Source organism: Eptesicus fuscus, chromosome 1, assembly GCF_027574615.1.
Source record: "Eptesicus fuscus isolate TK198812 chromosome 1, DD_ASM_mEF_20220401, whole genome shotgun sequence".
NCBI classification, from domain to species: domain Eukaryota; kingdom Metazoa; phylum Chordata; class Mammalia; order Chiroptera; family Vespertilionidae; genus Eptesicus; species Eptesicus fuscus.
Window position 1 is genome coordinate 49,735,251 of NC_072473.1, and position 20,810 is coordinate 49,756,060.

The 20,810-nt window shown below is 42.4% G+C and overlaps 1 protein-coding gene and 1 non-coding gene across 3 annotated transcripts in view; both read left to right on the forward strand.

Moving 5' to 3' along the window:
* Positions 1-20,810, forward strand: part of YIPF6 (Yip1 domain family member 6) — a 52,399-nt gene that overhangs the window by 14,983 nt on the left and 16,606 nt on the right. For both annotated transcript variants that reach the window (XM_054716402.1, XM_054716445.1), the window contains exons 2-3: positions 15,048-15,176; positions 16,159-16,237. In XM_054716402.1, the coding sequence (XP_054572377.1) occupies positions 15,048-15,176; positions 16,159-16,237 (208 nt within the window). The remainder of the gene's footprint in view (positions 1-15,047; positions 15,177-16,158; positions 16,238-20,810) is intronic.
* Positions 6,597-6,735, forward strand: LOC114227891 (U4 spliceosomal RNA). Its single transcript, XR_003613981.1, has one exon. It is a non-coding gene; the product is annotated as a U4 spliceosomal RNA (small nuclear RNA).

Sequence of the window (20,810 nt, forward strand, 5' to 3'; positions counted from 1 at the left end):
GCATACATGTTTACCAGAGTTATATCTTCTTGTTGAATTGCTCCCTTTAGTATTATGAAGTGGCCTTCTTTATATCTTGTTATAGCCTTCACTTTGAGTTCTGATTTGTTAGATATAAGTATTGCTACCACAGCTTTTTTTTCATTTACATTTGCCTGAAAAAGCATTTTTTATCCCTTCACCATCAGTCTGTGTGAGTCCTTTGTTCTGAGGTTGGTCTCCTATAGACAGCAGATGTCTGGGTCATGTTTTTTTATCCATTCAGCTACCCTATGTCTTTTGATTGGGGCATTTAATCCATTTACTTTTAAAGTTATTATTGACTAGAGGCCTGGTGCATGAAATTAGTGCTTGGGGGGAGGTGTCCCTCAGCCCAGCCTGCACCCTCTCCAATCTGGGAACCCTCGATGGATGTCTGACTGCCAGTTTAGGCCCGATCCTGTTGGGATTGGTGGGATCGGGCCTAAACGGGCAGTCAGACATCCCTCTCACAATCCAGGACTGCTGACTCCCAGCTGCTTGCCTGCCTGCCCTCCTGAGTGCCCCTAACCGCTTCTGCCTGCCAGCCTGATCACCCCCTAACCATACCCCTGCCAGCCTGATTGATGCCTAACTGCTCCCCTGCCAGCCTGTTTGCCCCTAACTGCCCTCCCCTGCAGGCCTGGTCACCCCTAACTGCCTTCCCCTACAGGCTTGGTCCCCCCCCAACTGCTCTCCCCTGCAGGCCTGGGTCCCTCCCAACTGCCCTTCCCTGCAGGCCTGGTCACCCCCAACTTCCCTCCTCTGCTGGCCTGGTCACGCCTAACTGCCCTCCCCTGCAGGCCTGGTGCCTCCAAACTGCCCTCCTCTGCTGGCCTGATCGCCCCCAACTGCCCTCCCTTGCAGGCCTGGCCCCTCCCAACTGCCCTCCCCTGCTGGCCATCTTGTGTTGACCATCTTGTGTCCACATGGGGGCAGGATCTTTGACCACATGGGGGCAGCCATCTTGTGTGTTGGAGTGATGGTCACTCTGCATATTACTCTTTTATTAGATAGGATAGAGGCCTGGTGCATGGGTGAGGGCCAACTGGTTTGCCCTGAAAGATGTCCTGGATTAGGGTGGGGGTTCCCTTGGGGTGTGGGGCGGCCTGGGCGAAGGGCCCGTGGTGTTTTGCAGGCCGACCACACCCCCCGACGACCCAAACGGAGGCCCTGGTATCTGGGATTTATCTTCTACAATTGAAACTTTGTAGCCTGGAGCAGAGCCAAGCCTCCTGCTCATTCCGTGGCCGCAGCCATTTCTGTTGGGATTTATTTATCTTTTATAATTGAAACTTTGTAGCCTTAAGCGGAGGCCAAGGCAGGTCAGGGCAGGCGGAAAGCTTGGCTTCCTCCATTGCTGGGGGCAACCCTAGCCTCCTGCTCTCTCCAGCTCCATGGCTGCCGCCATTTATGTTGGGATTTATTTATCTTCTATGATTGAAACTTTGTAGCCTTGAGTGGAGGCCTGGGCCCGCCAGGGTGTGGAAAGCTTGGCTTCCTCCATCGCCAAGAAAACCCAAGCCTCCCTCCTGCTTGCTCCATGGCCACAGCCATCTTGGTTGGGGTTATTTTGCATACACGCTCCTGATTGGCTGGTGGGCGTGGCTGGTGGGTGTAGCAAAGTGATGGTTAATTTGCATATTACTCTTTTATTAGATAGGATAGGTACTTGTTTGTTGCCATTTTTATTCTTTATGCCTGTGTTCCTTCATGCTTCCTGTTTCTTCTTTTTACAGGAGACCTGTTAGTATTTCTTGCATTGCTGGTTTGGTGGGTATAAACTCCCTTAGCCCTTTTTTTTTTTTTTGTCTGTGAAGCTCCTGATTTCACCCTCAACTTTGATTGATAGCCTTGCTGGGTACAGTATTCTTGGATTTAGACCCTTACTTTGCAGGACTTTGTATATTTCATTCCATTCCCTTCTGGCCTGATGTGTTTCTTTTGAGAAATCAGTTGATAGTCTGATGGGAGATCCCTTGTAGTTAAGTTTCTGTTTCTCTCCTGCAGCTTCTAAGTTTCTTACTTATAGGGCAAGACTTCTTCAGTGGGGCTTTGGTGCTCACTGAGTCTGCCCCCTGTGTGTGTCCGTTATGGATCTGAGGAGTTGTAATCTGGATGGTCCCACTCTGACCACTGGGTACACTGGCTCTTGGATCTCTAAGGAGGTGCTAATTTAGCCTCTGCCTGAGGCCACCCAACAGGAGCTACGGAGAGATCTCCAGATTCCTCTTCTTTGTTGGGGTTTGGAGGTGCCCAGATGAGGCCCAGCTGTGAAGCAATGCAAGCTGCTGTGGGGCCTTGGCCCTTCTTTTGGATGTTCTGTGTCTCTCTGACCCAGGCGCAGTTTGTGAGGAAATTTTAGAATGCAAAGGGCCAGGCCATTCATATGCAAAGGTCTCTGCACACAGCTTGGGTGTGGCGGCGTCTCAGGGAATCAACAGGGTGGAGCAAACAGCTATGGCTGATCCTCCGCCCTGCTCTAAGAGGCCCCGGTCTCAGTGTCCCGTGGTAATCACTGCAAGCACCTCTGAGAGAAAGCCACCCTTGAGTTCCACCCGATGCCAGATAGTCCAGTTTCTCCCCATATGAGTCTGGGTCCCCAGAGTCTCGCCGGAACTGGAGTTCAGAGCAGTCGGGAGCTTTCGTCTCCCTCCCAATTGAAAAAGACAACCACGTACTCAGTTGCCAGCCCTTTCCGCGGGCATGCCTCTGTACCTCTGCACTTTACTTCCGCACCTCCTCTGAGTCTCAGTGTGCTTTTCTCTTTCCTTCTAGTTGTAGAATTTACACTCAGCCAGCCTTCCTGTGGTTCTGGATGATGTCCGTTTTGTCTTTTAGTTGTAGTTTTGATGTGGTTGTGCGAGGCAGCAATTTCAGGTATTTACCTATGCCGCCATCTTGGTTTCTGTTCCTTTACTTCCTTATCTGGTGATTCCTCCTTTTCTTTCGTATGGGGGCTGTTTCTTTGTCTCCCCCTGTTCGCTCCTCTCAGGATGTCTGGTTTTGTAACTCTGTCTCTCCTGCGTCTACTTAAAGGCACAAAATACGACATGAGAAGACATAATACAGGACACCAAACACAAATGTACTCATGATACCAATAACCCCAAATAAAGGTGACCACCAGAGAAAAGAGTATTAGGGGAGTGAAAAGAGTGAAGAAATGATATTGAGAAAAGGAAAAAAAAATGTAAGAGAGAAAAGAAAAAGAAAAAGAATGGGGAAAAAATATGTATATGGGGAGAAAACTCCAAAAACCAACAAGTAATCCAAAAATTGCAAACAACCAACAACTAATCAAAAAAATGGAAACAACAAACTCCCAAACAACAAACATCCAGATGAATCTGATGAGGCAGAGCTTATTTCTAGAAGGTAAGGTCAAGGAATTGAATGAATGGAGAAATGGCCATGATTCAGTATAGAGGAGGTAGAAAGAGAATGAGTGTATAAGAAGAAAAGGAAAAAACAAATTACAAAAAAAGAAAATAAAGGAAAAGAATATATACATGTTAAAAAATATATAAAAGAAAAATATATACACTGAGTGGTCAGATTATTATGATCTCTGAATGCATAATAATCTGGCTACTCAGTACAATATGTGTATGTGTGTGTGTTTGTGTGTGTGTGTGTGTGTGTGTATATATACACACACACACAATATAGGCCCATTGCATGAATTAGTGCATGGGTGGGGTCTGGCTAGCCTGGCCAGGGGGAGGGGACATAGGCAGTTGGCCAGGCTGCCTGCTGGTTGAACTCCTGGTCGAGATGACAATTGCATATTAGCCTTTTATTATATAGGATATATACTGAGTGGCCAGATTATTATGCATTTAGAGATCATAATAATCTGGCCACTCAGTATATATATATCTATCTATCTACCTACCTACCTACCTACCTAGATAGATAGATAGATAGATAGATAGATATAAATTCATTTCCCTTTATTCTATCTATGTATTCATCTATGCATCTATGTTGGTCAAAGAATAGAGAGTAGATAGGCCTGAGTTGGTGATTGAAACTTATTAGGCTATTAGTAGAAAACAAGAACAAGCGAGGAGAGTAAAAACAGCAAGAAAAAAAACACACAGAAAAACGACCAAACTAACAGTCAAACAAACAACAACAAGACAGAAAGAAAGAAACGGAAAGAAAAGGAAAAAAATTTGGGTAGTGAAGAAAGAGAAGAGAAAAGTGTGCATGGACTTGGAGCAGGGGAGAGGAAATTAGATATATGAGTAAGATCAATTTTTAATGGAGTTAAAAGAAATGATAGAGAAAAAGTAAAGCAGAATAGTGTAAGAGAAATAGGACGAAAAAGGTGAAAAGTGAGGAAGAGTGTTGGCATAAAGGAAAAATTGAGGTAGAGTAAAATAATGCAAAAATATAAATAGAATGTAGAACACAAAGCCAACAATAAAATAAAGTAAAATAAAATAAAGAAAATTAAAATAAAACTTTGAAAAAAGGTAAAATAATAGTAATAATAAAATAAAAATATAAAAAGTGAAGTAAAGTGTGAAAAAAATTCATTTCTTAAGTAAAAGATAAAAAATAAAGAAGTGAAGTAGTGAAGGTCATTCACTTCAGTGGAGCTTCAGTGATCCATGGGGGCTGGTTTAAGACTTCTGTCTACTGTTCTGCCTGGCACATCTGTTTACTGTCAAGTAGTCAGCACAGTGTTGAAGTTCCCTGCAATCCACCGTTCCTCCATGTCATAAGCCACAATCTTGTTTTCAAGCAGGCGGGATCTCTCTGCTCACTTTGTTTCTTTGCCTGCTTTCAGTTGTAATTTACACAAGAGTCAATTTCTGACACAACCCCTGGGTAGCAGTGTTTTTGTATTAGTTTCTGGGATCAAATGGCCCCTCAACCCATTGTTTAGATTCTTCTTTCCCTGTTGCACTTAATACTGGGTAGGAAGGATGGACTGACTCAGAGCTCGTTTCCTGCTCGTCTTTCCTTATTCTGATCCCCAGTTTCCACAAAAACAACTTCCCCCTGCAGTCTTGGTGAGTGTTTTTAATTGGGAGATTCTATATACTGGGCTTAGCAAGCAAAAGCAAGGAAGTCAAAAAGACAAAGGAACCGAGTTGACTCGTGTCTTTTCCCCCCTGGCACTGCGCAGCAGGTATAGAACTTCAGGCTGCCTTTCTGGGCACAGTCTCCCACAGCTGTAGGCTTAAATCTAGAGTCCCTCTGTGCCAGCAGCCCTGTGGACTCCCTTCCACATTTGAGGGCTACACTGACCCCAAGGGCCGCGGATTTGGTGTAGCGCAGTCTCCCTCTGAGACTCTAGTCCCCGCTGTGCGTGTTTGTCCCTCTAACCTGGATCCCAGATATCACCTCCCTCTAGGTCAGTGGTCGGCAAACTCATTAGTCAACAGAGCCAAATATCAACAGTACAATGATTGAAATTTCTTTTGAGAGCCAAATTTTTTAAACTTAAACTTCTTCTAACACCACTTCTTCAAAATAGACTCGCCCAGGCCGTGGTATTTGGTGGAAGAGCCACACTCAAGGGGCCAAAGAGCTGAATGTGGTTCGAGAGCCGCAGTTTGCTGACCATGGCTCTAGGTGATCTCTGACCTTTCTGTTCACGGATTGCCTCACCAGCTGTGTTTAATTTGCCAATTCTGGGTGTTATTCAATTCAGCTGTTCCTTCTATCTGCTCTTTGAGAAGGCGCAAGACCTGTTCGCCTATTTGGCCTCCACCTTGTTTCTCCCCTGGACATACTTTTTAGGTGCCCACAGCCAGGGAGGCTGGAGTCTTTGTGTTCGTGGGTTTGCAGCTGAGGCAACTGGTCCCTAGGCGATGTGGTTGTAGGGTCCCAGGAGGTATCCAAGGTCTCCCCGGTTGAAGGTAAGGCTGGGCTTCTGACCACAGCCACTCTCCCCTTCAAGATGGCACGGTCTCTGCGGCAGAGCTGGCTTCTCCGGGACAGATTTCAGCAGCAGTAGAGGCTGCCCATGCAGCAGAACTGGTCCACCAGTCCCCAACAGTCCTGTTTAATATAACTGTCCCTCACTCACAAATAGAGACACTCCCTGCACATCCACACACTCTCCTTGCACTCTCTCACTTACATACTATCTTGCAGCCTGCAGTCCCATCGGTCGCCATCTTGGATCCCCCTCATGATCATTTCTGAGTGTTTTAAAACAAATTCCAGACTTAACACGTCACCTAGAAATACTTCAGTATGTTTCTCTAACAGGTAGGGACTTTTCTTCTTCATCTTTTTTTTTTTTTTTCATTCTTATCACATATAACAAAACTAATAATTCCTTGCCCTGGCTGGTTTGACTCAGTGATTAGAGCATTGGCCCTTGTACTTAAGGGTGGTAGGTTCAATTCTGATCAAGTACACGTACCTGGGTTGCAGGCTTGATCCCCAGTCCTGGTCGGGGCGTGTGCGGGAGGCAGCCAATCGATGTGTCTCTCTCACTTTGATGTTTCTCTCTCTCTGTCTCTCCCCCTGCCTTTCATTCTCTCTAAAAAAAATTAATAGGAAAAATATCCTCAAGTGAGGATTAGCAACAACAAAAACAAAAACCCCATAGCTTTGCACACTGGCAGTATTGTAGTCAATGAGGTTTATCTGAGGCGCAATTATTGCTAATTGAAACAAACAAACAAACAAAAACCCGGCTATTAATTATTATTCCTTAATATCATCTAATCTATGTTCATCTCTCAATTTTCTAAAAAACAAAAATGCTTTTACAGTATGTCCAAATCAGGATTCAAACAAGTTCAACAAATTGCATTTGGTTAGTGTCTCTTAAGTCTCTTTTAATATGTGTGTTCTTCTCTTTTAAATAATTGGTTTGTTTAAATTCAGTCATTTGTCTTGTTGAATTCTCCACTTTCTGTATATGGCCCATTGTATCCTTGTGGTATGTGTAGTGTAGTCCTCTATCCACATATTTCCTGTAAAGTCTTAAGATCTAGAGGCTTTATTATATTTAGGTTCATTCTGGTTGGGGAAGTGGGGCAAAAATTTTTTAAAAAACTTAGATGAGCCCTTAAATTAAGATTGTTTTTAAACTTTTTATTAAGAAAAATTTCAGACATATACAAAAGTAGAATGGTGAAATGGACCCTCAAGTACATAACTTCAATAATTACCAATTTATGGCAATCTTCTTTCTTCTATATCCTATTCACCTCCCTTCTATACTATGTTTTAAATTGATTTTTGCCGAAAAAGTGGGGAGCGGGGGGGGGGGGGTGGAGAGAAAGAAATGTAGATGTGAGAGAGAAACATCAATCAGTTGTCTCCCATATGCACCCTGACAGGGGATCAAACCCATAACCTAGGTATGTGCCCTAACTGGGAATTGAACCTGCCACCTTTTGGTGTATGGGACAATGCTCCAACCAATTGAGCCACACCAGCCAGGGAGCTTTCTGAATTACTTTGAAGCAAATCTTGGGCATCGATACATTAGTAAATATTTATTTATTTACTTATTTATTATTATTATTATTATTTACATTTTGCCTTCATTACTTATTTATTTTTATTATATTTTTTAATTTAATAAATCTTTATTGTTCAGATTATTACAATTGTTCCTTTTTTTCCCCCATAGCTCCCCTCCACCAGGTTCCTACCCCACCCTCTGCCCTTACCTCCCACCCACTGTCCTCATCCCATAGGTGTATGCTTTTTGTCCAGTCTTTTCCCGCACCCCACACTCCCCTTTTCCTCCAAGAATTGTCAGTCCACTCCCTTTCTATGCCCCTGATTCTATTATATTCACCAATTAATACTGTTCATCAGATTTTTTATTCCCTTGGTTTTTAGATTTACTTGTTGATAGATAAGTATTTGTTGTTCATAATTTTTATCTTTATCTTTTTCTTCTTCTTCCTCTTCTTAAAGAATACCTTTCAGCATTTCATATAATTCTGGTTTGGCGGTGATGAACTCCTTTATCTTTTTCTTATCTGTGAAGCTCTTTATCTGATCTTCAATTCTGAATGATAGCTTTGCTGGGTAGAGTAATTTTGGTTGTAGGTTCTTGCTATTCATCACTTTGAATATTTCTTGCCATTCCCGTCTGGCCTGCATAGTTTCTGTTGAGAAATCAGCTAACGATCGTATGGGTGCTCCCTTGTGAGAAATCAGCTAACGATCGTATGGGTGCTCCCTTGTAGATAACTAACTGTTTTTCTCTTGCTGCTTTTAATATTCTCTCTTCGTCTTTTGCTCTTGGCATTTTAATTATGATGTGTCTTGGTGTGGTCCTCTTTGGATTCCTTTTGTTTGGGGTTCTCTGCCCTTCCTGGACTTGTAAGGCTATTTCTTTCACCACGTGGGGGAAGTTTTTTGTCATTATTTCTTCAAATAGGTTTTCAATATCTTGCTCTCTCTCTTCTTCTGGCACCCCCATAATTCTGATGTTGGTACGCTTGAAGTTGTCCCAGAGGCTCCTTACAATATTTTCATATTTTTGGATTCTTTTTTCTTTTTGCTTTTCCGGTTGAGTGTTTTTTGCTTCTTTGTATTTCAGATCTTTGACTTGATTCTTGCGTTTCTCTAGTCTGCTGTTAGATCTCTGTATAATATTTTTTATTTCAGTCAGTGTATGCTTAATTTCTAGTTGGTCCTTTTTCATATCCTCGAGGGTCTCGCTAAATTTATCGGCAGTTTCTAGAAGATTCTTGCGTAACCTTATAACCGTGGTTTTGAACTCTATATCCAGTCGTTTGCTTTCCTCCATTTCTTTTATTTGTGATCTGTTTCTTTGTCTCTGCATTTTGGCTGCTTCCCTTAGTTGATAGAGTGGCTTTGTGTGCTAGGTGTCCTACAGGGCCCAGTGGCTCAGCCTCCCCAGTTACCTGAGGTGGACACTCTTGGTGCACCCCTTTGTGGGCTGTGCACATTCTTGTTGTAGTTAAGCCTTGATTGTTGTTGGTATCACTGGGAAGAATTGACCTCCAGGCCAATTGGCTGTGAGGATCAGCTGTGTCTACGCTGGGAGAACTTCTGTGCTGGAGACACCCTTATGAGACAAGACTTGCAAAAGCCTCTGTGCTCAGCTTGGATGGGGCGGAGTTTCAGGGCAGAGCAGACAGCATTAGTTTCCCGTCAGGTCTTTCCTAATAGGCCCCTGTGTCTCAGTGTCCCGTGGTAACTGCTGCAAGCACCTCTGAGAGAAAGTCGCCCTCGAGTTCCGAGTTCCGCCTGCTGCCAGACAGTCCAGTTTCTCCCTGAATGATCCTGCGTCCCCAGAGTCTTGCCTGGAACTGGAGTTCAATGCAGTCGGAGCTTTTGTCTCCCTCCCGCTTGAGAAAGCCAGCCTCGTACTCAGTTGCCCGCCCTCTCCACGTACTCACCTCGGTACCTCTGCCTTCCGCAGTTCCTGTGAGTCTCAGTGTACTTTTTACTTTCCTGGCAGTCCAGTTTCTCCCCGTATGAGTCTGAGTCCTTAGAGTCTTGCCCAGAACTGGAGTTCAGCGAAGTTGGGAGCTTTAGTGTCCCTCCCGATTGAGAAGGCAGCCGCACACTCAATTGCCAGTCCTCTCCGCGTGTGCGTCTCAGTACCTCCTGCAGCTCCTCTAAGTCTCCTGCAGCTCCTCTGAGTCTCAGTGTGCTTTTCTCTTTTCTTCTTGTTGCAGAATTTCCACTCAGCCAGCCTTCCTGTGGTTCTGGATGATGTCCATTTTGTCTTTTAGTTGTAGTTTTGAAATTGTTGTGTGAGGCAGCAGTTTAGGTGTTTACCTATGCTGCCATCTCAATCGTTGTACTGTTGATATTTGGCTCTGTTGACTAATGAGTTTGCCGACCAATGCACTAGAGGCTCAGTGCACAAAATTTGTGCACGGGAGGCAGGGGCGTCCCTCAGCCCAGCCTGCACCCTCTCCAATCCAGGACCCTTCAGGAGATGTCTGACTGCCTCTCGCAATCCGGGACCGCTGGCTCCTAACCGCTCACCTGCCTGCCTTCCTGATCGCCCCTATGTCTTCTGCCTGCTTGCCTGATCATCCCTAACCACCTCTGCCTGCCTGATTTCCCCTAACCACCTCTGCCTGCCTGCCTGATCACCCCAAACTGCTCTCCTACCAGCCTGATTGCCCCTAACTGCTCCCCTGCTGGATTGATCACCCCTAACCGCCTCTGCCTCGCCCCACACCCAAGACCCAGATTCCCTCCTTTGGCTGGTCGCAGGCACCTGGGACCCGGGGTTCCCTCCCTCTGGCCAGCCGCAGGCACCCAGGAACCGGGCCTGCCACAGCCTCAAGGTACTGTAGGTGGACAGCTTTGCCCAGGCCACAGCCGCATGTGCTGATGCCTGGGACCATGGGGCGGGTGGCTTGTCCCTCTCCCAGGCTGCAGGAGCAGGCGCAGCTGTTGGCACCCCGGACCGCGGGGTAGGCGGCTTGTCCCTCTCCTGGGCCATAGGTGGAGAGGCAGCCACTGGTGCCCAGGACTGTGGGGCGGGCGGCTTGTCCCTCTCCCCGGCTGCAGGCGCAGCCGCTGGCACCCAGGACCATGGGTCATGCGGCTTGTCCCTCTCCCAGGCCGCAGGTGCAGGTGCTGGCGCTCGGGACTATGGGGCGGGTGGCTTGTCCCTCTCCTGGGCCACAGGTGCAGACGCAGCCGCTGGCGCCCAGTACCGTGGGGTAGATGTCTTGTTTCTCTGCAAGGCTGCAGCCTGGCTGGTCCCCATTCCTCTCTCATGAGCTCATTTGTGCCTGGCTGGTCCCCATTCCTCTCTCCCCAGTGTTGATTTTCTGAGCCGTTACAACATTATGGTGTGAGGGTATGACGACCATTTGCATATTAGCTCTTTATTATATAGGATGTCCTATCTATGTTTTCTTTTTAAACACTTCTCTTTCTGTTTTAGTGTGGATAATTGTGGCTGTCCTATCACTGATTTCTTTCTTTGGCTCTGTTGGGTCTACTGATAAAGGCTGTTAAAGGCATTCTTCATCTGTTACTGGGTTTATTTATTTATATCATTACCCTTTGACCTTTACAGTTTCCATCTCTTTGCAGAAATTAATCATAGTTTGTGCATACACCTTTTTACTAGTGCTTTGTAAAAATTTAATATGTTAATTTGTTGATTTCTAGAGAGAGAGAAAGAGAGAGGGAGAGGAGATAAACATCAATGTGAGAGTGAAACATCGATCGGCTGCCTCCTGCATGCCCACTATTGGGGTTTGAGCCCTTAACCCGGGCATGTGCCTTACCAGGAATTGAACCAGCAAATTTTCAGTGCACAGGATGATGCCCAACCAACTGAGCCACACCGGCCAGAGCTTTACTAGTGCTTTTAACATATTAATTACAGTTATTGAAATATTTTCTTCTGCTAATGACAACATTTGGGTCATCTCAGGCTGGTTTTATTGATTGTTTTGTTTTGTCACAGTGGGTTTTGTGTGTGTGGATGGGAGTGCATGTTTGTGGGGATAATTTTTTATTGAATACTGGGCATCATTTAAAGATCAGTAGAGACATCCTGGGAATGATACAAGTTTTCTGCTATATTGTTACTATGGGAGTTAAGTCAATCTAGTCAGGAGTTTTGCTGTCTTCGTGGTTTGCTACAGATGAGCTAGTATTCATGTCCAATCTCTTCTTGGAAGCACCTGTCTTTCCTTAGATTTCATTTAGGATATTTGGTAGCCCTATAATCAGTTCTCTGATGGGTTCAAGGAAAGTTATAATTTTATCTTTTATCTACTTTTTTCTCATTGTTCTGGTGGGAGGGATGCTCTTTCCAGCTTTCTACATTCTAATTAGAAGGAAAATTACAGTGTTGTAAAGCCATTTGAAATAATTGCTTTCTGTGTGGTTGTGTATTTAATTTGACATACAGTAGATTCATTTGTTCAAATTTTCTTTCAGTTTTAAGGGACTGCATAGTACTCCATTATGTGGACATACTATACTTGATTCAACTAGTTCTTTTAAATTTAAATTTTGTTTCATATTCATGTGAACTATTTGTATGATTTCAAGTCTCTATCTATCTATATATATATATAATAGAGAAATATGCTAATTAAACAGGACGCCGTAACGGGTCGACCGGACAGGAGTTTGTGTGTGTAGCATCTGGGGCGGGGCGGCAGGGACCTCCGCACTCTTGCGCTGGGGGAGGGCCTCATCAGCAGTGGCTGCGGTGGCTTCAAGGGCCGGAGAGGGAGGCAGGGCCGGACCAGCAGTGGCCACGGCTCCTGCGGGGCCCGGGGAATGAGGCAGGGCCGGACCAGCGACTCGAGGGTAGGCGGCGCCATGCGATTTTGAATCGCGCGCTGGGTTCCTAGTCTATATGTAAAAGCCTAATATGCAAATTGTCCCCTCAGGGTTCGACCAGAAGTTCGATCACTTGCTATGATGTGTGCTGACCACCAGGGGGTGGTGTGGAACCAAGGAAGGCCCCAGCCAGCAGCTGGCAGCCGGGGAAGGGAGGCCCCGGCCAGCAGCCAGAAGGCCCTGATCACTGGCCAGGCCTAGGGACCCTACCTGTGCACGAATTTCATGCACCGGGCCTCTAATATATACAGAACAATATGTATTCAGAGAAGCTTTACTTCTCTCCCTGTCTCCTCAACCTCATTTTCTCCTTTTCTCAGTAGGCTGCCTCATTAAAACAAAAATCATAATTTGTTTCTTACATTACATATGATTGTTTCTTACACATTTCTTCCATTTAAAAGATAACATTCAGATATGTGTAAGTATTTGTGTCTCCTTTTTCTTAGGTAAATGGTAGCATATATGGTATACAAACTTTTCTCCACATTCTTTTTTTTTAATTTAAAACTTCACAATAGTTCTTTAGAGACATTCTCATTTCTTCCTACAGCTGCATAGTACTCCATTATGTGGACATACCATTCTTGATTCAACTAGTTCTCTGTTGATGAGCATTTGGTTATTCTCAGGTTTTTTGCTTTTGCAAATAGTTTTGTGAATAGCCTTGTGTATGTCTGTTTGTATTTTTTGCCATTTTATCTTTAGACTCCTCTAAAGGTAGCATTGGAGAGTTAATAAGTGATTCATATACACTTGTGAGATATTGCCAGATTTATTTTCAATAGAGCATAATACCATTTTGCATCCCCACAGAAATGTGTGAGTGTTCTTTTCTCTGTAGAGTATGTTGAGAAACTTTAGAATTTTTGCCAGTCCAACAGGTGGAGATTTAAAGGAAGGGAGAGGGAGCGAGACATAGAAACATCAATGATGAGAGAGAATCATTGATTGGTTGCCTCCTGCAAGCCCCCTACTGGGGATTGTGCCTGACCTGGAATTGAACCTCCTGGTTCATAAATTGACTCTCAACCCCTAAGCCACACCGGCTGGGTGAAGTGGAGATTTTTATTTCAAGAAGTTTAATTTGTATTTTTCTTCAGAGTATGATTGAGAAGTTGCTTTTTATAAGTTCTTTGAACACCCTTATTTTTCTTAAAATTTCAGTATACTTGTATTTTATAAACATACAACTGTTGCCCAGAAAAATATTCTGCCCATTGGGCCAGAAACCATATAAGAAGGTACTTCTTCTGTTTTCTTAGTGATTTGTAGATTCCACAGTTTCAGTCACAATAATCAAATTTGGCAGGTGACCGTAAGAGTTTCAGGTTTGCAAATTTGCAGTTCACTTTGGAAATATTACTTGATCTGTGGTTGCCAGGTAACCTGGTAAAAAGAGTGTAGATCAAGGTGGATGCCTCTGGAAAAAAATAAGGATGGAGTGGGTCAATGGGCAATAAAAAGGGGACCTCTGTAATACTTTCAACAATAAAGATAAACTTAAAAAAAACCCACATAATATCCCAGAAAAAAAGGGTGTGTGTGTGTATAGATCAGGATGTATTTTGCTATTTCCCTGTTCTTCCCAGTTACCCTTTGGCTTCACATGATGCTCCATTTTAGCTAGCAGAGGCCACTAAGGAGTAGAAGTGCAACAGAATTGTGGCTGTGCTAAAATATGATTGCTGAAAGGTCACCAATAGCCCTGTGGTCTTGCTAGCTTGTGTCATGTGAAGATTTCATGCTTGGAATAAACCAAATTGCTGGAAGCCAATTCCAGTATGTCGTAATTGCAAGAGTTTCATCGAAAGGTTGATGGAACTTGGGGACTCAACAAGGGCTGAGTCACATATGCTATTGCCTATTGGGAATGGCTAAAGGCATTTCTCCAAACTTGAAAAGGATGATTGTTTGCTGCCAGACAGCTCAGGGCATCTTAATCTACATGTTATTGCCTCCTACTGGCCAAACACCTGAACAGCCGTAGGCTATTCCCCATTCTGACAATGGACTCTGTAGACAAAACGGTACCCTTTGAAGTGTGTATCTCCACCTTGCTGTAGGAAAATTTGTGTTAATAAAAAGTAAGGGTCTTGAGACAAAGAGAACTTGGTTTCTTTAGCCAGGTTCATCTGACCTCCAATGCCTTTCAAAATTATCTTTCGTGCCGAAACCGGTTTGGCTCAGTGGATAGAGCGTCGGCCTGCAGACTCAAGGGTCCCAGGTTCGATTCCGGTCAAGGGCATGTACCTTGGTTGCGGGGCACATCCCCAGTAGGGGGTGTGCAGGAGGCAGCTGATCGATGTTTCTCTCTCATCGATGTTTCTAACTCTCTATCCCTCTCTCTTCCTCTCTGTAAAAAATCAATAAAATATATTTAAAAAAAAAATTATCTTTCGTCTCTGGACTCTTACTTAAGTTACACATAGCCTTTCTCCAGATTGCTGAACCCTTCTTAATGCCAGAACAAGAACCCCGCCACCAAATATTTGAGGGCAAGAAGTGTTTATTTCATTTGCATTATAAATTTTTTCCATTATATGCCATTTCCTTTGAATTAAAAGGAATAAACATTTGAGATTTTAGGTAACTACATTGTTTGTCTGGTGAGCTTTTACTTTAAAAACTGTATAAAACCCTACAAAAAGACATAGTCCCTACTCTCTAAGAAATGGTGATACCTTGGAGGAATGACAGCTTTTAATGTTTTTTCTAACTCTTATCAGTTTGCAGGCCTTTCAGAAATATCTATCTCACAAGACATCCCTGTGGAAGGAGAAATCACCATTCCTATGAGATCTCGCATTCGGGAATTTGACAGCTCCACATTAAATGAATCGGTTCAGAATACCATTGTAAGTTAGAATAGTTAAGAGAATTTCTGTTCAATGTCAGGGGACTAAATTGCTAATAGCTCTTTGTAATATTTTTGTTTGGTTCATTTGATCTTCAGTATATTTTATTTATTGAAAGTTCAGATTCTCTCCTCAAGAAATATTTGGCACAGGCTTTCTGGAAATCAGTTTGGCTATAATGTCTATTAAGAATCTTAAAATTTCCAAATATTTTTATGCTGCTCATTCTGCTTCTCCAGATATAGTATAAGACAGTTTTTTAAATAGGAAACTATTTTTTAAAAATACTGAGAAATATTAATATGCAAAGATATTCATTACAACATTCTTTATAATAGGGGAAAGTTGAAGAACAGGTTAAGTTATGTTACACCTATGTGGTAGAATGCTAAGCAACCATTAAAAATCATATTTACACAGAATTATTAATAATAGGAAATTTCTAGGTGAAAATTTAGGATGGAGTTATCTCAACTATACTTTGAGTGGTTATATTACCATACCCTTTCTCAAATGTCTTGATTATTAGTTAATCTGGCTTCTAGGATTTATTTGCCAGTTAAATTGGGAATGTTGAAAATTAATTTATTTTATATATTGTGGAGAATAAGGTGGCTAGGGAGCAGGCTAATTGGCCCTTGGGATGTCATTATGTATAAACTGAAAGCCAGATGCTATGTTTTACAGAACAGATTTTAGTTTCTATAAGTAATGTATTAGGAGGGCTATATTTCTCTTTTATAGAATTTTAAAAATCAAAACAGAACCGGTGGATATGGTAAAGAGATGTAAGCTTAAGGAGTTAATAGAAAAAAAACCTGCCTCTGGGTTGTATAGTGAAAGGGCTGAACTAGAATTTTAGCTCTAAAATTCAACAAAGGCCTCCCAGGAGATTGAAATAAAGGAGATTTTAGCAAATTAAATTAGGGGGCTGCCTGGCAACCTTGGTTCTCACAATATAATAGTTGTGTATGTCTTTCAGATGCGTGATCTAAAAGCTGTTGGGAAAAAATTCATGCATGTTTTGTACCCAAGGAAAAGTAATACTCTCTTGAGAGATTGTAAGTATGAGGTTTTTTGAGGTTTTCTCATCATATCTTATCATAAGTACTTTATAAGGCACAGGCTTTGTGGTAGAAAAAAAAACTGACATCATTTTGAAATATGAAAAAGTATATAAATGAAATTTTTGGAAGAAGTTAAAAATTTAGAATGGAATTTCAGAGATTGTCCTCAACAATAAATATACACTATATCCTCACCTGCTATAATTGACACTGTAAAAAGTATTTCTAGAAGCTGTGAACACATAGGGACTTTGTTCAACCAAAGAGCTAACAATCCCCAAGGAAAAGGCAAAATGTTCAACTGTTAAATTAGAATAATAACTAATACCCGTTAAGGGTTAACAAATTAATAGTACCTTTATTGACATTTCTATTTTTAGAACTATCATTTAATCTGATGACTGCTTTCTTTGTTCAAGATTTCTATCGACAATGTTTGCAATAAATTATGCTGTTATTTAGAATTCTTCAAATTGTTAGACCTTTTTCTTTTCTTATCAAGTATTGTTGGTTTTCTTAGTATCCTTTGTTAGAAAACTTGAATTTGAGAATAGTAACAATTATGTTGTACATGAGTGTACCTTGTATTTTTTTATAGCACTTCAGCTGTATTTTAGGGATGTCAAATGTGTGGCAATGTGTCATCACTCTGGGTGAACACTGGATGCAGTGTCAGAATTTTTTCCAACGCAGTGCACTGTGGGCTGGAGCTGACAGATGATTTCCTACCACTGGTTTATAGTGGAAAGAACATGGACAAATCTTGGTTTAAATAGTGGTAGCTCCACTAGCTGTGTGATCTTGGATAAGACAGTTAACTTTGCTGAGCTGAAGTTTCTTCCTCTGTTAAAGTGGAGATAATAGCATCTACCTTCTGGTAAGGGTTAGAGATGGTAGTGCATATCAACCTCCTTGCACAGCACTCCATAAATGCCAGCTATTATTCTAGTGCAGTGGTTCTCAACCTTCCTAATGCCGCAACCCTTTAATACAGTTCCTCATGTTGTGGTGACCCCCAACCATAAAATTATTTTCGTTGCTACTTCATAACTGTAATTTTGCTACTGTTATGAATCATAATGTAAATATCTGATATGCAGGATGTTTTAGGCGACCCCTGTGAAAGGGTCGTTCGACTCCCAAAGGGGTCGCGACCCACAGGTTGAGAACCACTGTTCTAGTGCCTTTCTGTTCCCTCAACACACATTATCTTTTTTAATCCTTACAACAACCTTGTGAAGGAGGAGTTATTATTTGTGTTTTACAGATTAAGAAAATGAGTCTCAAAGAAGCTGAGTGCCTTGTTAAGATCACACAGGCAGTCTAGTATTTTATATTTTTGAATTTCAAACTCATCTGTGGGATTCCTGGTCAGCCTGGAAAAAGAGACTTCTGTATAAAGAGAATTCACATTTGCATCTGGCAGACATCCTAGAATATTAGTAACTCAGGACCACTTTATGTTAATTTCTTAGCTCAATGTTTCCCACACAGGTAAGCAATAAATTAAAAACTGAATCCCAGATCAGTATGACAGCAGGCCCATGATTTTGAATTCTTAAAAAGACCCCTACGCCACCACCCAGTGCCCAGGCCCACCCAGACACAAAAAACTGCCTTATATTCCTTTTTTTCTAATGAACTTTTTTTTATAGTCTTCCTAGACCTTGGAGGAAGTCACTGCCTAGAGCAGGTGTTTTTAAACTGGCCAAATTATTTAATATCTCTGAGCTTCAGTTTCCTCTTCTATTTAATTAGGAATATAACATGTGTCCTTTATAGTCAATGAGAACATAATAACTGCACTCAACAAACAGTTGCTTCTTACTAAAATATTTTTCTGTTCTCATCCTAATGATTAAATTGGATTATATCAGATTACTGGAGGCCTGATGCATGAATTCATGCACCAGTGGAGTCCCTCTGCCTGGCCTGTGGGGATCGGGCTGAAACCTCTCTCCGACATCCCCTGAGGGGTCCCAGATTACAAGAGGGCGCAGGCCAGGGCGAGGGACCCCACTGGTGCACGATTTGGGCCAGGGAGGGACTGCGGGAGGGCTCCAGGGCGTATCTGGCCTGTCTCACCCAGTCCCAATCGGCCAGACCCCAGCAGCAAACTAACCTACCAGTCAGAGTGTCTGTCCTCTGATGGTCAGTGTGCATCACAGCAACTGGTCAAATGGTTGAACGGTTGGAGGGACAATTAGCATATTAGTCTTTTATATATAGAGATGGCTATAAGAATTAATTGCCCTGGCCAGGTAACTCAGTTGGTTAGAGCATCATCCAGATACCACAAGGTTGTGGATTCAATCTCCAGTCAGGACACATACAGGAAACAACTCATGAATGCATAAATAAGTGGAATAGCCACTCAATGTTTCTCTCTCTCTCTCTGCTTCCTCTCTCTATAAAATCAATAAATAAAATTTAAAAAAATCACAGGCAGGATTAGAATCCAATTTTCAAGTTCAGCACTCTTTCCAATCTATCACTACAACCCCAGTTTGAAAATCCTTTTAAATGCTGCTCTGGTTCAGTTCAAAGCAAGGTTGATTCTCACAATACAGAACCAGTGTGTTAGTTTGCTGATTAATTATGAATATTAGCTTATGTCATATGTTGAGGTACATTCTCAAACCTCATGGGGCTAGATAGATAGGCTGGCACAAAGGGTGAACAGTCATGGCCAGAATTTGCACTTCTGCCCTATCCTGTTATAGCTGTTGGCAAAGTAACAAGGAAAAAATTCACAACTTAAAAAATAATCTAAAAAACAACAACCGCTCTAACCGGTTTGCCTCAGTGGATAGAGCATCGGCCTGCGGATTGAAGGGTCCCAGGTTCGATTCTGGTCAAGGGCATGTACCTTGGTTGCAGGCAATCCCCAGTAGGGGTGTGTAGGAGGCAGCTGATCGATGTTTCTCTCTCATCGATGTTTCTAACTCTATCCCTCTCCCTTCCTCTCTGTAAAAAAATCAATAAAAATATATGTAAACAAAACAATAAAAAACCCCACAACCAACAACATAATAAGATACCACTTCACACCCCTTATGATGGCTGTTATCAATCAAAGAAACAGAAAATAACAAGTGTTGTTGAGGATGTGGAGAAATTGTAACCCCTGAATGTTGCTGTTGCTGGTGGAAGTGTAAAATGGTGCAGCCACTATGGAAAACAGTATGGTGGTTCCTCAAAAAATTAACCATAGAAGAATTCAACAATGCCACTTCTGGTTGTACATCCAAAAGAATTGAAAGCAGGGATATGAACAGATATTTGTACACCCATGTGCATAGCAGCATTGTTCACAATAGCTGAAAGGGGGAAACATCTTAGACTAGCAGTCGCCAACCTTTTGGACCTCATGGACCACCAGTTGGCGACTGCTGCTCCAAAGGTTTCCTTAAACCAGAGGTCGCCAACCTTTCAGATCTCATGGACCACCAGTGGTCTGCAGACCACCAATTGGCGACCGCTGTCTTAGACATTTGTTGATGGATGAAGAGACAAAATGTGGCATATACACCATAATATTTATCATAAATGGATAGGATATTACTCACCCTTAAAAAGGAGTGAAATTCTGACACATGCTACAACATGGATAAACCTTAAAGACATGATGCTATGTGAAATATGCCAGATTAAAAAGGACATATATTCTATGATTTCCACTCATATGAGGTACCTAGAGTAGTGAAATTGATAGAGACAGAAAGTAAAGTGATAGTTGCCAGGGTCTGAGCGGAGAGTGGGGAGTTATTGTTTAATGGGTTGGAGTTTCAGTTTGGGAAGATGAAAAAGTTCTAGAGATAGATGGTGGTGATTGTTGCACAACAATTAATGTACTCAATGCCTGTACACTTAAAAGTGACTAAAATTGTGAATTTTGTGGATATATATATATATATATATATATATATATATATTACAACAACAAGAAAATAGTTTTAAAATACTGTTACAGAGCCCTGACCAGGTGGCTCAGTTGGTTGTAGTATCATCCTATACACTGAAACATTGTGGGTTCGATTCCCAGTCAGGAAACATACCCAGGTTGCTGGTTTGATCTCCAGTTGGGTGCACACAGGAGGCAACTGATTGATCTCTCTCTCTCTCTCTCTCTCTCTCTCTCTCTCTCTCTCTCACAAAATCAGTAAAAACATACTCAGGTGGGGTAAAAAAACACATTTAAAAATACCGTTACAGATTTTTTACGAATTACAAAAATTTTCAGTGCATTAAAAAGCCAGTTTATTAATGTCAATTGTACTTGAAATCAGTTTTTCAGTTGATAAGTGTAGTATTCTTTTAGGTAAAGCTATATATGTGAGGAAGGTAATTGTGCTCTAAGCTGCATATTATTGAATTGTTGGAATATTAATCACCAATCATTATTGATTGAGAACCACTGTGGTTAGACCTGATGTTGGCAGAACCTTTTATACTTTTCAAAAAGCTTTCATGTTATTTGTTAAAGTTTAACCTTATAGTTCTGGTTGGGTAGACCAGCTGTTGGGAGCATTGTCTGGATGTGGCAAGATTGAGGGTTCGATCCCCT